The sequence below is a fragment of the Episyrphus balteatus genome, chromosome 1, assembly GCF_945859705.1.
Source record: "Episyrphus balteatus chromosome 1, idEpiBalt1.1, whole genome shotgun sequence".
NCBI classification, from domain to species: Eukaryota; Metazoa; Arthropoda; class Insecta; order Diptera; family Syrphidae; genus Episyrphus; species Episyrphus balteatus.
The window spans coordinates 174,879,868-174,898,159 of record NC_079134.1 but is presented as its reverse complement, the minus strand read 5'-3'; the positions used below and the strand labels follow the sequence as shown (position 1 = coordinate 174,898,159).

The 18,292-nt window shown below is 28.4% G+C and overlaps 1 protein-coding gene across 1 annotated transcript in view; it reads right to left on the bottom strand.

The window, feature by feature from the left end:
* LOC129912598 (probable serine/threonine-protein kinase DDB_G0282963) overlaps positions 1-17,792 on the bottom strand; it is a 106,540-nt gene extending 88,748 nt beyond the window's left edge. Inside the window, exons 1-2 of the mRNA XM_055990909.1 lie at positions 15,391-17,792; positions 6,300-7,545 (exon numbers count right to left, since the gene is read on the bottom strand). Coding sequence (XP_055846884.1) covers positions 6,300-7,088 — 789 coding nt within the window. The 5' untranslated portion in view covers positions 7,089-7,545; positions 15,391-17,792. The remainder of the gene's footprint in view (positions 1-6,299; positions 7,546-15,390) is intronic.
* Positions 17,793-18,292: the final 500 nt, after the last annotated feature.

The following is an 18,292-nucleotide window of genomic DNA, read 5'->3' as shown; positions in this document are numbered from 1 at the left end:
TCGTTTATATGTCAAAGTTAAGTCACATTAATTTATAAATATGTATTTTCAATTTTTTATCTAAAAACGGTCACTGTTTTTTTTTTTTAATTTTTTGATAAAGTTTATTACGCGTATGTTACGCTATCGAAACGCCATCGAAGGTACTTAAACCAAAAGAAAAAAACTCAAAAATTACTTAAAACCAGTTCATTTGTAATTTTAAGAAGATTTTTCGGTGAATGGAAATGTCATTTTCGACAGATTTATTATGTTCTTTTATAGTAAGAATCTTAAAACGGGTTTATGATGAAACGAAATAATATAAAATGGACGACTGGGTCGCACGTACTTGCTCTTGTAGTTCACAGTATCTTTATCTTAAATATCTATTGGAAATTTAAGATTTTGTAGAAAAAAAATCGAAAAAAAAGCAAAAGTTTAAAAATTAAATTTAAAAAAAATTTTGTTTTAAATGTTTTTAAAAATATTTTTTTTTAACATTTTATACTTAATGATCTCTGTAAATTTTAAATAAAATAACTAATGCTTTGATGAAATATATGAACTTAAAAAATATGTCAATTTTTGAAAAACGGCAACGCCATATTTCCGTTCTCCGCATTTTAAAAAAAAAAACTAAAAACGCAGTTTTGTTAGAATCAATAAGAGTATTCCGCACACCAAATTTGATCGAAATCGTTAGAGCCGTTTTCGAGAAATTTGCAATACCTCGAAAACGTTATATGGGAGGTATGCGTTAAAATGGAGATATTAAATAAATAAAAAAAAACGGGTCTAGGGAATTACGTAAAAATTATCTGTACCAAGTTTCAAGCAAATCCATCCATCCGTTTAGGCCCTAGCTCGATGTACAAATGGACGCACAGACCGACGCACACTGGTAAAAAGGGACTTTTTAGGTGGACATTACTCATAAACTGCATTAAAATTGTAAATTATCTACTACAAATACTGAGTACCTATATGTTTATTAACTGTAGAGGATTATTTTCTGCAGATTTTAATAATTATTAGCTAGTTTCTACATTTCACATTTACTCGAAATAGAATTGAAACATGTGAATTATCTTATTGATTTTATTTATTTTCGAAGTTATAACTCAGTGCCGGTTTAAGCACTACCGGCGCCCCTGGGCAAGATTGCAAGTGGCGCCTCTCAAAAAAAAAAATAATTTTAAAACAATTTTTAAAATCACGAAAAAAGCAATAGCAGATTACCTCTCATATACTTGTTAATGCATTTATTGACAATGTGCAGTTTATTAAAGTACATAAGGTTAACTTTAAAAAAAATTAAATATTCATGTCATTTAGGCTCAATTGAAAAGTTTACCTTTTTTTCTGACTTTTTTGTTTAAACACATTTAAGGAGTAGGTACAGTTGGTTTTATTTGAACAATATTTTTTCAAAAACTTTTTCAACTAGGTACATTAATGTCGTTTTCGATTGGAATAGAAAAAAATTGGGGCGCCTTTGTGAAAGTAAAAATAAATAAAACATCGATTGGATAGACTTCGTTATTTATAAAACTTTTGTAAAAGTTCGGGGCGCCTGCGGCGCCCCTCAGTGCTTGCGCCTCTGGGCGACGGCCCAGGCTGCCCCCCCCCCTAAAACCGGCCCTGTTATAACTAATAAAAAAAAACTATTGCTGCCAGTAAACTCTTTACTTTACTTCTGCTTCGATATCAGCTGAAATAGTTTCGAATAGTTTTCGATAAAAAATTAACAAAATTGTTCGAAAAATCTATTTTAATCGGATTTTCTTTTTTCATTTAATTTTAATTGATTTCTGACACCTATTGTGCACACAATCCAACTTCAACTGGCTTTCGATTTTTATCATTAACCATAAAATATATATAGGTACCTATATTTCTTAATAGATAAAAAAAATATTAAATTGGTTAAAAATTGACGAATCTGTAGTTTTATTTTCAATGTCGAAGTAAAGTCAAAATCGTGCTTTTTGAAATCATTTTGAATGCTTGAAAGCAATATTGATTTGAGAAAATTAGGTTATATACCAAAAGTTATGTATTTCTAATTCGTCTTAATAATTATGATCACAACTACATATTTTTGAATAACCTAAATCCATTTGAGCTCATGCGCCGTTACTTGTGGCACTAAAATTTAAATACACTCATGGGGAACCACAGCATAAAACTGGTCTGATTTTTTTTTTTTTCTTCTTTGGGCTTAAAAGTCATATAACCCATTTCTCAAAAAACTGAAAAGTTCTCATTATCAAAACTTTTAAAAATAATCTGTTCATTCACATAGTTGCGAACATCAAAATCCTTTTCTTGAGCGGTTTGTTCTCTCCAGATTTTAATTAAATCATTCCGTAAAAATTAAATTTTCAAAGAAAATTTCCAATATAGCACGCTTATGGTTGTGTATGGCTTCAAATATTACCGTTGTGTAATCTATATGAATTACCCGTCCGGACAACGAAACCCGGAAGGTGGGCAAAGGTGGGCAAAAAAAGTTACAGAACTTCAAAAATTGTATAGACTCTTAATTCTATCAAATGGTTCTCCAGTGTTTATTGGGTATTGTTAACAAAAAATTCTTTAAGTGTTGCATATACACATATAGTGCTGACAACTGTTGACAATTCTCAAAAAAAATAAACTCGGTTGAAAACAAACAGAGCTAAAACACGTAATCTTAAAAAAATTGCATTATGTGCAAAGTCCTGGAATCATCTTTTGCTTTGAAAAGACTGCTCTGTTAAGCTGGAGAAATTTTCTCAAATGAAATAAATTGGGTGGTTTCATAGTTGTCAATCATTCCTTATAACTGTGAAAAGTCCAGTTTGTCTCTTAATTGCATTAAAATTTCAACCAAATGTCCACCTAGATGGATCATTTTTACCACTGTGCGACGGACGGCATGACAAAAACCACTTTTTTGATATTCTTCATCATCGTAATGTTGGTTTTGATTAAAACCTCGAAATTTTTTTTTCTACACGAAACCAATACTTGCCCTATAGAGAAAGTAAAAATGTTGTCCGAAAATTTCACATTGATACAGCAATTAGTTTACGAGAAAATACGTATTTGTGAAGACTTGTTAACTAAGTTTACATGGTTCCCAAAACTTTTAAACGCGTTTTTCTCGAAATTGTGTTGCAGTGATCGGGTTGAAATTTTTACACAATTTTCCTAGATACTTTTGTCAGGTGATGAACGAAGGATTAAGATTTTTTACTTTTAGTTGATTTTTTAAGCCACTTTAAAGTATACATTTTTGTCGAAAAAAAAAAATTGAATTTTTTCTTTGGGAAGCCGCCATTTTGTCTAAATCAAAATTTTGACTATTCCTTCGTTCATTACCTGCATTCGTCTATCCTGGAAATTAAATTAATTAATCTTTTGTTTTTTTTTTTAATTTTAGGTGATTTGGATCAGAGATATCTTGCTCACCGCCAGACACCTTTTTTTGGAGGTCGTCTAGAAGATCTGCTACAAAAATAACGGAACCTATATTTTTTTTTTTAACACAGCGAATTCTTTTAATACATTAAATTAGCTATATGCACAAATGTATTCTGTATGTTTATATAATTAAATGCCTGTCCACAAAAAATCCACAAAAAGAACGTTTTTCGTACTTACAACTACATAGATATAACCCCTTAAGCTTTTCTAAAAATCAGCCGTTCAGCCGTATTTCGTTCAACAAAATCCCTTTTTCTTTACTAACTTTCCTGTACTATTTTCCAAAAAAAAAATTAACGAAAATTTTCTTTCAACGTTTTACTCCCACATAATTTACTATTTTAAGATTAAATCGACTTGGCTAGGAGAATAGTGTTAGTTATATCGTTTTTATATTTAATTTTCTCAAAAATAATATTTTTTTTTTCATGAATACTTGAATTTATTGAAATTCAATATTTTTGTATTAAATCTAGTACAAATGTTAGTTTTAAGTTTAGTTCATTAATTTTTTTTTTTCGAAAAAAGGTTGTCAAAGGCAATTTTTTGGAACAAAATTGTTTTCTATGTACTTTTTCAGTTAACGTTAATTCTGAAACCATACCCAAGAAATTTAACTAGTATTTTAAAATTGCTTCTTGTCGTTTACGCTTTTAGGCCCATTTGCTGAAACGAGTCTTAAATATTTATGTGAAACATAAACTTTTAAGTTCTACATTACGGTTTGCACAAACTTCAAACTGTGTCATAAATTCCTCTAAGTTTAACATAACTTAGGGGGAAGAAATAGTAGAACTTAAGCTGTTATGTTCTACCTAGGCACTTTTATTTTATAAAAAAAGCAAGAATGTCGCTCAAAAATTGATGTCGGTAGTACAAAGGACATGAATTATTATCAATTTAATAAAAATAAACTTACATTCATTAACTCAAACCATCCACAGATGGTACAATTTACACCACAGTTTTTTGTAAGAGGCACTATTTTGCTGTCATATTTCATTGACTAATTTTGACACACCAGCACATTTACACACACACACGAATAATTTTTGTTTAACCAATTAACACTTATTTTTGGCTCAAATATACTTTTTTACACTTTTATTCCGCAAGATAAAGACACAAACTTGAAAATTTAACGATATTGTTGTATATTAATTGCTAAATTGCTCAAAATCTATTTAAATTATTTGACGTTTCTATTGATTTGACTTTTGAATTTGAAGTTCTCAGCGATTTATATCATGAAAGTAAATCATTGCTAGGTTAAACATAAATATTTTTTAGCAACTTAGAATAAACTAAGTAAAACACAAGAGCTATGTTCGACCTAGCTAAGATGAGAATTTATGAATTTATCATAAATTTGAATCATAGCTAGATCGAACATAGTCTTTATGTTTTACTTTGTTTATTCTAAGTTGTTAAAAAATATTTATGTTCAACCTAGCAATGTTTTACTTTCATGCGAGAAATCGCTGAGAACTTCAAATTTGTATGTCAAATCGATACAAACGTCAGTTAATTTAAATTTATTTTGAGAAATTAAGCTGAAATTTTTCAACAATTTTGTTATTTTGTGGTCTTGTATTGCAAAAATTAGTTAAATACCTAAAACCTACAGTGAAAGTGGCAAAAAATGTGTGTTTGATTTAAAAAAAAAAAATATTCATGTGATATTGTTTTTTTTACAAATGTGTTTGTGTGTCACAATTAAGTGACAGAAAATTGACAAATACTTCTATAAACATTTATGCGACCAATTGTACCATGGTTAACATTTATAAAAGTGAGTTTACCATTCTTAAATTAATAACTGATGTTAATTTTATACATAAAATCATTTTTAAGGGATATTATGGCTTTTTGATCAATAAAAATTTCTTATGTAGAACCTTAAGTTCTACTATTTCTTGCCCCTAAGTTATGTTAAACTTAGACGAATTTATGACACAAATTGAAGTTCGTGCAAACGATTATGTAGAACTTATGGGTTTATGTTTCACATAAAGATTTAAGTTCCGTTTCAGCAAATGGGCCTTATACATATTTAATACATATGTTTGTATTCAAAATAGAAGACAACTACTAAATTTCAATTCTTACGAAGATAAAATTATAGTTAAGGTGATTTGGAACTAGTTTTTTTTTATGAAAAATTCTTGTATTTAAATACTTTAAACTACATTTAAAGTCTTTTTTTATTATTCCAAATTTCAAAACTATTTCAAACTAACAAATGATTAAAAGCTATGTAATAGAATCGGAGTATTAATTTGTTTTTTTTTTTTTTTTTGAAAAAGTTCTTGAAAACTACGACAGAATTTTTAACAATGCTGTAGGCAGCCCATTTGCAACATTTCTGTTTAACACTACCTTCCTGATTTTTTTTCTCAAAAATGTGTTACAATTTTGAAAAAAATAAATTTTGTACGGTTTTTTTTATCCGTTTCCTACATCGAAATATCACTTTATCTGGAAAGATTAAATATAGAGACATTTTATGTTAAATATAAATTATTTCAGTTTAATTTCAGCAAATGGACCTTAAAGAACAAATCATTTTAAGTATGATTTTACTGGTGTGAAGTTATTTTATGCCTTAAAATCTTGAAGCCCAAATCAATCTGATATAAAATATTTAATTAGGGTCTGTAATTAAATATTTTATATCAGAAATTTGGTTGTAGCTTCAATAGTTCTGATCAATTCAATTGAGACATTTTCTAAACTCATTATGGAGAACAGATAGATCTAGTTTCTTGATTTTGAAAAGGAGGAGGAAAAATGAACTTATTTTTTTGACATAAATTAATTTGAAATTTTATAACGTATTGACTTACCTGAAGATCTGGTGCTGAACTTGGTTGCGCCAGATCGCAAGCTGATAACCAAGGATTTACACGTGACAAAGAACTGGTGCTTTCGAATATGTGACTGTGACTGGGTACGCTTCCGGGGAAGAACTCACTATCCTGTTCCCGATCGTCGTACTCGGCTGCGTCGTCACTCCAACTACTACTACCACCACTTCCACCACCACCACTACGTCCGATTAAACCAATTTCTTCTGTGTTCTCACCGTAATCCTCAACGTTAACGTAACTTAATTTGTCTAACTTGAAATTATCGAAGCGATATTTCTGTTCGATTTCGTCGTTATTGCGATCGTAATTGTAAATCGTAAACGTATTTCGATAGTCGGACGATAACGAAGACGAAGGATGCTGCGATGCGTCGGATGATGTGCCAGATGATCCCAAGGAATGAAACAATGAATACGACGAGGATGAGGATGATTTTGAAGATGAAGATGAAGATGAGGACGAAGATGACGATGATGAGGAGGAATAGGGTGGATAACGATTTGAACGAGTTCGCTGCTCAGGCGGCAAATGCTGCTCTTGCTGATAGTAATGATATTCGCTCGTCGGGGACAACAACAAGGATGACTTCGGCGGCGACGAGAACGACGACGACGAAGAAGACAATGACGATGAGGACGACAGTGACGATGACGACAACGAAGATGTTAGCGATGAGAGTTTTTGTTGACTGGTGCTGGTGCTGCCACGCCGAGCCCCCGAAATAAACGCAAGCGCCATCACGACCAGCCCGGGTCCTGGCCGCATATTGACCTCGGGTTCGGCGGTGCTAGCATGGTGCAGGCCCGCTTGAGACGCGCTTGCGACTCCAATTGATTAGTGGATATGATGGGCTCATGGCCCCATCATCATTTGAATTAGTTTGTGGTATTTTGCAGCACTGTTCTCACAGTTTTTGTCTATCGCAATTTTTATTTCTTCTTCGTTTTTCGTCCGATGTATTTTCAAAAAATAACAAACTTTTATTCTTAAATAAATTTTATCAGTTTTTTTCTGGTTTTGTTTTGTTTTGTTTTACTTTCGCGCGCGATTTTCAAAACTTTATTTTCTTTTTTTTTTGCCTTAGACGATGGCACAATAGTCAATTAATTTTCGATTTAGTTCATCCTTACGTTTCTTCATTTCTTCTAAGTTTGATTTTTTTTTTTTCTTTAAGTTGCAAGTTTTTTGGAAACAAATTTGTCGAGTGGATTTTACCAAAGTCCTGAAATTAGAACAATATTTTTTATTATATACAGGTTGCAAAAACATTATATTTGTACGATATGTTTATGTATTTAAAGAAAAAAGATTTTAATATCTCTACTGTCTAAGAAAATAATCATAAATATTTATTATTAGCATGTTATGAGTTCGGTTATAATTGTGCCCTTGATTATGAAAGTGGACTAAGTCACTTTTTGCATTGTTTAAAGAAAAACTTACATAATAATTTTCTTATAACGATTTAATTATATTTCGTTTATGAAATCACTAGAGGAGCAATAAAGAATTTTATTTACTGCAATTTCGCTTTCAAATAAACTTTACCCCTTAAATAATAATTATTTTAAGGCTAGATTTAAGGCCATTTTTAGGAGTGACTTAGTCCACTTTCATAATTAAGGGCACAATTGAAACACAAAAAAAAAAAAAAAAAAATTGGCCAAATATTTATCTTATCCAAATTTAATAATCATTTTTATCAATAAACTAAACCGACTTCCATGGATTAAAACAGGGTTTTATGGTTTTTCTGATAGTTCCCATGGCTAAAACTGAATGAAATTAAAATGGGACCATATGGCAGCTTTCCATTACAAAAAGAATTATCAAAATTGGTTCACCCAGTCCATAGTTATGAGGTAACAAACAAAAAAAAAAAATACAGACGAATTGAATACCTTCTCCTTTTTGGAAGTCGGTAAAAAGCATTGACCTATATTATTGCCTTAACGTGTCTAAGCATTGGACTCAAAATACAAATTAATTCTTTGCCTCTTCTATTTAGGTACATGAATGTAAATTTTTAGACTATGTAAGTATTCAACTCAAGTAAAATAATAATTGAAATTTAAATTAGAAGAATTCATTTTAAAGCTTAATTCACTAACAATACGCTGAATTTGATTTGCAAATTAAAGGACCATGGGGACTTTTGTATGGACTTTGGGCCCGATTTCAACATTGCCTAACAGTGATCAAACGTATGTAAACTACGCAAAAATAACTAAATAAAGTTAAGTACCTACCAAACGTAATCGCATCGTACCATACCAAAACTAAACGCTCGAAAAAAAACTAGAAATACGAAACATACGAAACTAACGAGTAACGATATTATTGATACGGGCACTATAACCAAACCAAATACCATTGATTTTATCAATGTAAGTATTAGGATTAGATCTATTTTCACAGATTGAATAATTGAACAAAATAGAAGAGACCTCGGTGTCACTTAATCAAACTTAATATATTCCCCTTTCGTTAACTTCAAGAAAAATCAGCGTAAATACTCAGCATACAAAATCGTATCGAAAAAATCAAGTTTTGGTAATTTACGATTTTCTTAAAAAATAGAAGAGATAAAACTATTTGATTTTCAGTGTTTGATTAATTAATAGTGCAGTGGCTTAAAAAAGTCATTTTAGAGCTTTATTTCACAAAAAGTAAAAAACAAATTAGTACCAAATATTTTGATTTTACTTTTTTACATTTTTTGATTTAAAAATCATTTTTTTTTCGAAAACTATTAATAGAAATAACTTTATTTTAATACTGAATTAAAGGTGGTGTGTCTAGCTTTTGAAAAAGGTAAAAAACTTTATAGTAAGTGCTCCCACTTTTTTTTAATATATTTTTATTCATTTTGAGTACTATTTTTTAAAATGGTCAAAAACACCACTTTTGCGCTCGATTTCGACTTTATCCCCATATAATAAATTAAATGAAATTTAAAATCGTCTGAAATTCGGAGAACATGAAGAAGTTAAACCCCTGGATTTTCAACTAGTTTTTTTTTTATATTTAAGGCGAAGAACGTTGGCATAATTTTCTGTTTTCAAAACTTTTGTTATAGACCAGTGCCGATGCCTTCAAAAACATTAAAAAGTACAAAAAAATCATAGTAGGATGAAACCCATTGGAAAAGGAGGGGAATATGATGAAAATTAAAGGAAAAATAAATTACGGGCGAGCCGAGTTCGGGAAGTGGGTGGGTTGAGTTTTTAATGGTAAAAAATGGTATATCTCGATTTCCGGCAAAACTACAAATCCTATAGAAAAAAGTTGTATGGCAAAGTTGTAGGTAATAAAAAGATCTACAACTTTTGTATGAACAATTTTTTCACATAACCTCAAAATTTATGTGAAAAATTCAAAAAACCGAGTTTTTGGTTTTTTATTTTTATCTTTTTCAAAAACAAAAATTTTTCTACGAAATTTGGTGAAAACTTACCTTATTATGTCCCAAATACACTGTAATTTATTTGATTTAAAATATTAATTTGTTCACCTTATTTTGACTTAATACCAAAAAAACACCCTAATTTTCAATCGAAAATTCACGTGTCAAAATATCAGCTTTTTTCAAAAAGTCGGTGGGAATTTCGTTCGTTAAAATGTCTATTTTCTGATGGTGTAAAAAAAATTTACATTAGTATACTATAGAACATGTTCTAGTAAATTTCAAAAAATGAAAAAAGCTTGAATTCGAAAAAAATTTTTATCATTGTTTACAATTTTGGCCTATTTATTCAAATTTACACTTTAATTACTCAAAAAACGTAAGATTAATCAATGTTACATGAAATCTTACGTTTTTTGAGTAATTAAATTGTAAATTTGAATAAATAGGCCAAAATTGTAAACAATGATAAAATTTTTTTTCGAATTCAAGCTTTTTTCATTTTTTGAATTTTACTAGAACATGTTCTATAGTATACTAATATACAATTTTTTTTACACCATCAGAAAATAGACATTTTAACGAACGAAATTCCCACCGACTTTTTGAAAAAAGCTGATATTTTGACACGTGAATTTTCGATTGAAAATTAGGGTGTTTTTTTTGGTATTAAGTCAAAATAAGGTGAACAAATTAATATTTTAAATCAAATAAATTACAGTGTATTTGGGACATAATAAGGTAAGTTTTCACCAAATATCGTAGAAAAATTTTTGTTTTTGAAAAAGATAAAAATAAAAAACCAAAAACTCGGTTTTTTGAATTTTTCACATAAATTTTGAGGTTATGTGAAAAAATTGTTCATACAAAAGTTGTAGATCTTTTTATTACCTACAACTTTGCCATACAGCTTTTTTCTATAGGATTTGTAGTTTTGCCGGAAATCGAGATATACCATTTTTAACCATTAAAAACTCAACCCACCCACTTCCCGAACTCGGCTCGCCCGTAATTTATTTTTCCTTTAATTTTCATTATATTCACCTCCTTTTCCAATGGGTTTCATTCTACTATGATTTTTTTTGGTTTCAAAAATTATCGACCCTGGTCTATTAATTAAATAATAAGATATCTTAATTTAATTTTTATCAACTACCAATAAAGAGTTGTATGTTTCTGGTTTTAAAATGAAATTTTATAACAAATAAGAAAATTGCGAAAAGAAGGTCATATTTACCTACTTTTTAAAGAAAAATAATTTTTTTTAAACCTCTATTAAAGGTACATCCCCTAGAACAATTAACTTGATATCTGACTTTCTGGTTAACGGAGTTCAATGTTACAATTACCTAATTTTGTTTTAAAATAAAGAAGATATTTAAAAGTATCAATTACAGATTTTTGATCAAATTTTTTTTTGAAAAATTAATTTTTTTTCAAAACAGATAAATGAATTTTCTAAAAATGTTGCTTAACTTTTTCAGAATAATGAAATTTGTATACAAAAAAAAAAAAAAAAACAATTTTTTGAATTTGAATATTTTTTTACATTTCTTATAAAATTAATGGTAAAAATAAAATTATTCTTTAGTCCATTATAAAAAGCTTTAACATTCTGAGCAACTATTACTATAAGAACATGTAGGGAACCCACTCGTGCTTTTTATTTTCTTAGCTTTTTAGCTCAATCAGAATTTAATTTTCAGATTCATGCTTGTCAGGATATGAATCACACGAAACGCTATAATTTATATTTTTAACCTTAAGGTTTATGCATGAACTGCTGTTTTTAATAACTACTGTTTTTAATAAAAAAAAAAGGTATAACATTTAAAACATAATAGTAGAGGAGGAAAGAAAGATTTCTTTACTTTAAGCGTTTTTCCGTGCAGTTATCTGAACCTTTATTCCATTTATTTGAATAACAAAAAATACACATTTATTATAAAGTGAAATGAAGAAATATCATATGATGATACATACTAGCAAAATATAATACCAGTTAATAAAAATTGTTCAAATTTATCGTTAGAATAACTGATAACAATAACTGACAAAAGTCAAAGGGCCCTTATTCTCATCTTTTCTTAAATTATTTTCACAAAATCAAAAATTTCGTTTGTTTTGAAATTTTATTCAAAATTACTATTCTTTAATATGTCAAACAAAACCAAGTAAACAAAAACAATATAAGCGTTGGGGTGAATAGTATTAGACATGCGCACAAAGCTCTACATTTCTTGACAATAAAACCGAGACCACATTTTTCACACATTTTTTTTTTTTTAAATTTCAAAATTCTTTTTTTTCTCCATTAACGTAAAATAACATTTCTCGTTGATCCGTGTCTCAAAATACTTTATAAAAAACACAAATACAATACAAACAATTGTAGAATCAATCTCCTATATAAAAATAAAAAAAAAAAAACAAACAAAAAATATAATAATATAAGCTATCTTTTGGTATAAGTATTCAGTTCAACAATGTTGTTTTGAACATTTTTCAGGAATGACGAAATTCAAAAGCTCGTATTGATAGATCCCATACAAAAACAAGAAACACAACATATTGTTTTTTGATTTCTGAAAAACTTGCAAAAACGACTTACGAGGTTATGAAGTTTAACCGTCGAATATGTAAACAGATCAGAATATTTAAAATTTGCATAATTTTAATGTAAGGTACACAGGATTTTCAAATACAATAAAATATATTATTATTAAAACATAATGTTGGTCATCTAGAAATTGTACACACACATAATACAATATTTTGACACTTGCATTATCTATATGATTGAAAGCCTATTTTTTGAAACGTTATTAACGGAACTACAATAGCAGTTTTTTATTTCTGATTTTTTCCTTTAAGAGACAACATTTTCCAAAAACTCATTTTACATTAAGAACAAAAATTGAAATTTCGTTTTAAGGCTTTGTTAATATATTTTATTAAAAAGTGCATACCTATCATCGCTGTTTTAAAAAACATAACTCAACTCAAAAATCTTTATTCTTCCAGAAAAGCTGTTTTAAATTTCCAGTTTTGTCAATTTTCCATACTATTTTAATAAATTGAAGAAAAAGATTCAACTGTGTGATAGGATGCAAATCCTTTTAATTTATAGTGAGTTTACAAAAATGAAGAATGTAGGTATTGTTTCCAGTATACCTAATGGCATTAATAACTCAAAAAACAGGATTTTTGAGTTATGCCGGTTTTCTTAAACAGCGACGATATGTAGGTACCTATACCTACCTATCAATTTTTTTTTGTGTGAAAAATTTAAGATCAAGAATTTATAAAAATACTAATCGAAATATGTATATTTTGTTTTAACTACGTCTTTAGCGATTTTAAATTTTTTGTTTTTCCAAAAATTCTTTGTTGTACAAGAATATTAATTGGTTGAATGGTCAAAATCCTTTAAAATTCTATTTGAGTAATAATTCAAAAAATTTTTAAACATTGTTTAACATTAAAAAAAAATCCTTAAAAATGAAATTATAATAATTTAGGAGTGACTTTTTAAAAGAGGAAAACACTTTATCATTTCTAAGAAAGTCGAAAAAAAAAAAAAAACTAAAAGGAAAAGTGTGATTTGTTTACTATTCTCAGTTTAACCGGTATTCAGAGCTTCTGTTTTCATTTTATTTGGGCTGGTTAAGTTAACCGTTTTGGAATATTGGGAAGTTAAACGATTGATAGTCAATTTTCAAGTGTTCCCTACATTGTAAGCTTTATAGATCTTCTTTTAACACAAGAGAAAGTGAGTGCAACTGGAATTTAATTTTTCTTTTTAAAAATGTTGTCCTTTAAAAAATGCGATTAGTAGAATTTCTAAATAAAACGAATTTTGCAAGAGAAATGAGAATAAGAAAATATCCTGTGTTTGTTATTAATTAAAAGATAAAAGTTCACAAATACCATTGTTTTGTTTAGGTATATGGGTTCTTCTTAGAAAAATAAATAAAAACAAAGAATTAAAAAATATAGAGCACTTGTCCGCCCATGTATGCTATTCATTTTAAAGTAGATTGAAATTGATATTCCAATTTAATCGAAATGATAAATGTCTTGTTATGTGTAACAATTTCAAAAATTATGAAATTGCTTCGAAATCCCAAAACTGATATCTATTTGAAGTGTTTCTGCAAAGTAAAATTACTTCTGTTTGTGAATACAAGTAATTCAAAATTATTGCAAAATTTTAAATGAATAATGAAAAGTGCTAACGAAATAATATTGAGGCACAGCAAATGTTATTCCATTAATGTTTTAGGCGTAAGATAGTGAAATATATTTCAGTCTATGTACCGGCAAAAACTGTTCCCAAAAAAAAAAGTGATTTTATTTTTTTAATAAATTAATTTTCAAAAAACATAACAGAAAATAATAACAAAAATAAGTTTTGTTGATATTTTGCCCAAAAATGGCATATTAATTTTGCAAAGCAGAAATAAAGTTCATTGAGTTCGATATGAAAATGAAAAATGAATGAAATGAAAAACTCCTTTTTTCACTTTCAGCATTTTAATTCACAAAAAGTGAAATCATTTTTGTTAATATCTTCAAAATGATTGAATTTAGAGTATATTGCTGTGTTTTAAAATTGTTTTTAAATATGACAGATACAATTTTGGAAATTTGTCTCCAATATTTCTTCTGCCTAATCGATTGAAAGTTGAATGTAAAAAGTAAAATGTTTAGATTTTTATGAGAAAGATCAAATTTTAAGAAGGAATAAAATGGAAGAAGAAAAGCCATTGAAAATTTAATTTTTTTTTCTTGTGGTAATTTTTTTGAACAATAATTCCGCAGACCAGAATCCCAAATACAAACTTTCATTAGTTTTCATAATTTGGTACCTATTCTATCAAAAGCTTGTCTTTAAGCTGGTAAGTTGATAATTTTAAAACAAAACCTGAACTACCTGTTTGGAGTGCTTCTATAATACCTTTATTATAATAGTGTAGGTACTTAAAGAATCTAGCATCCAAGTTATTTAATAAAAAGTTATTATAAAATCAGACTCAAACAAATTTGTATGTAAACTCCTAAAAAAAAACATTCAAAAAAAGCATTTCAAGGACAAATAAACTATTCTTGATTTTGTACCTATTAATGTAGTGCTAAGGCATTCTATCTAGCCAACATTACATCTAGCTTGAATGATTCTTTTGAATATAATCGTATATAGTTTTGAAACTATGTCAAATAAGCATTGAACTTGTTCTTAGCACCTGTTCCGCCTCTTTCTAGCAATTTGTCATTTTCTCGTTGAAAAAAAAAATTATTCACAAATTAAACACAACCTATTAAAAGTTAACATACAAAAAAAAATGCAAATAAATCACATTATTGCTCTTGACCAAAAAATTTATGTTTTCAATCTAAAAACGAAAACTTTTAAAAACTTTTTTATTTTTTGTTTGAAAATTGAAAATACGCCTGTAACAGTCTGTATAATATGCCAATGAGACATTTTGAGATTTATGTATTTTTCGTAATTTGCATAATCTGAATATAAATTTTATTACAACTTGTTCTCTGTGTCAGATAGAGATATAAAGATGAAAAATCAAATTGTTTTTTTTTTTTTTATTCCGTTTAACAAGTAAAAAGGAAAAAATTGAAAAAAAAAATTATTATAATTACCTTCGAGAAATGAATGAATTTGCAAAATACAAAAAAAAGGATCTCTTTAGTGTATACACTTGCTGATTTATCGTATCCACAATCGACAGGGAAAAAATCCAAAGAAAATTGAAGGCGTATAGTTGAGTTAAAAATTAATCCAATAATATATCCATAAAACGTGTATATGTGTGTGTGTGTTTTTTTTTTTTTTGTTTGTTTCAATTCTTTTTATGTATAATAAATTAATTCACAATTTTTGTTATATTTTTATAAATTTTTTTTCTAAATTAATTAGAACACTTTTTTTTCAATTTCATTATTTTGTTTCCATTTTTTATTTGACCAAAAAAATCTTCTCTATGAAAAACACAAAAAAAAAAAAATTCGAAAAACTAAACTGTTATACAAGATAAGAAATATTTAGTACAGGGAACTTTTTCCGTATCTTGTCCTACCCGAAACACAAACACATAGAAAACTTTTTTCCAATACAAACACATAGATTTTCTTTTTTTTTTTTTGTATTCTTTTTTTGTTGTCGAAGACTTTTAGTTTCACACTCTCATTCGTTCCGATTTGGAAAATTGAGAAAAATTGTAATCCACTCTCGTTTCACCTTGAATTTTTCATTTTTTTTTTTCAATTTTCTTTTTTTTTTCGAATTACTTATCGAGCTAATTTTTTATATGATTTTTTTATTTAAAGAAAATTATTTTTTTATATAAAATTATTCATTAAATACACTATAACCAGCGATCTCGTCAATTTCGATAAAAAAAACCTTTTTTTAAAACAGAAAAATCATCATCATTTATATAACACCAGAGAATCTAAGTTTCATATTATAATTTTTTTTTTTGTAGGTTTGAGGGTAGTTGTAGGTATAACACATTTGGGAAATGAAAATTTTTGACATAACACCACCACCGTTATTCGTTATATTTTTGTTTATATATTTTTTAAATTTTTTTTTTTTGAAAATTATTAACTTTTAAGCAAAAAACCACATACAAATTCGATCGTTGTTTTATAAAATTACAATTTAACAAATTCTTATTAAACGCAAAAAGGATGCGAAGGATATTTTCATATTTTTATTTTTTTTTTATTTTGTGTTCTTCTATGTGTCGCGAATTCAAAAAATGTATGTACATGTTTGTATAACAGAAATAGGTATATTGTTCCGTTTTCCAGTTTATAGGAATTTCTCGTTCGTTCGTTTTTCGTGTGGTAGAGAGTGTGGTACCCTAAAGCAGCAGCAGAGATCCTCCCGAAAGCGAATTTTCAATACCTAAGTGGTTAAAGTAGTGATGGTGATGGTATAGTACACGCAAACAGAATATAAAGAAAGGAAAATTGAAAACGTTTTTCCTTCTTTACCATCATCGATGTGTGTTTCTTGCTAGCTCGCTCGCTCTCTCTTTGATGGGCTCCTTGCTTGTAACCATGCATGTAGATATAATTTTCTTCCAAGGAAGAAGAAAATTTCTCTCCCTTTTTTTTTTGGTTATTTTTTTGTATTTGTTTTTTTTTTTTTTTTCACTGCTTAACAAAAGGATTCCCGGGACGGTTTTAGTTACACGACTTTTTTTCTTTGTTTCTTTCTTTGAATCTTTTGAAATGAAGCAAAAAAAAAAACCGAGGAAGATTCACCACACACAATATAAAAGGAAAAATTTACATTCAACTTGAACTTAAAAAATGAATGACGGAATTGTTTCATAACACATTTTCATTCTTTTTTTTTTTTTCTTTTTTTGATTTCAAAAACTTAATCCGTTATTTTGTTGGGAGAAGATAGAGATGAAAAAAAAATACAGAAAAAAGGACATTAGAGGAATAAATTAATTCCACTTGACACACATACACACACGACTTTTTTTTGTTTTTTGTTCAGAAAAAAAGTAGGAAAAAAATTTCGATTTCGAGCCTCCAAGTATGCAGCACTTTTTTTTGTTCAAAAATGATAATTTTTTATCAAAAAGTTATACATCGAAAAACCATCGTCGTGGATAGAGATTTTGAAATAACAGAAGAAGAAAGAAAAAAGAAAAATTAAGGAAGAAAGAAAAGTATAGGCGAATCTTTTCCAATATTTCTTCGTATTCTTTTTTTTTCGTTTTTTTTTTTCTCTCGTTATATAGAGAATGTCCTTTTTGGTCTTTTATTTTGTGTAAATTGATTAGCCCCACTGTATTCACACAATATTAATTGAAAATTCTACATTTTTTGTTTGTTTGCAGACACAGAGAATTTTTAAACAATTTTTTTGCGTTTAGTTTTTTGTTAGCTCTTTTTGGGGCACCAAGTAATTAGAAAATTGTGTACTTTTTAACTACCAAAACGTTTGCGCGTTGCAGGATATACCGTTGTATCCTGCTTCTTGTCTGATGGCCCCAAATGGCACTGAGTTTAGTTGGTGTAGATGGCGCTTGACTGGAAAAAGGGATAGTTGCCAGAGGTAGAGACCATTCAGAGTGAGCTTGGGGAAATGTTATCCACAAAAAAAAATTTTTAAGTTTTTGAGAGAGAATCTGGAAGGATTTTGAGAGAATTATGGAGCCGGGTTGGAATAGAGAGTAACGGTGCATGGAAAAATAAGAAACTAATGGAATGTTACAATGGCAAAATTGTTCTTACTCCCCCGCTTTTACACTGTGAGAGAGAGAGAGAGAGTGGATTGAGAGAAATCGAGAGAGAAAATTATGAGAGAAGAGAATGAAAATTGTGAAAGTTTTCCCTTGAAATTCGACCCCTAAAACACACAAAAAACCTGGTATCCTCCTGACTTTGATAGATAAGGAAGTTTTATGTAAGAGTTCAAAGCTTTTTTCGCACAGATGTTAATAGCTCTGCTCTACTCTAGCTCTGCTCAACAAAAGTTAATTTTTTCTTTTCTACCAAAAATGATGGTATGGAG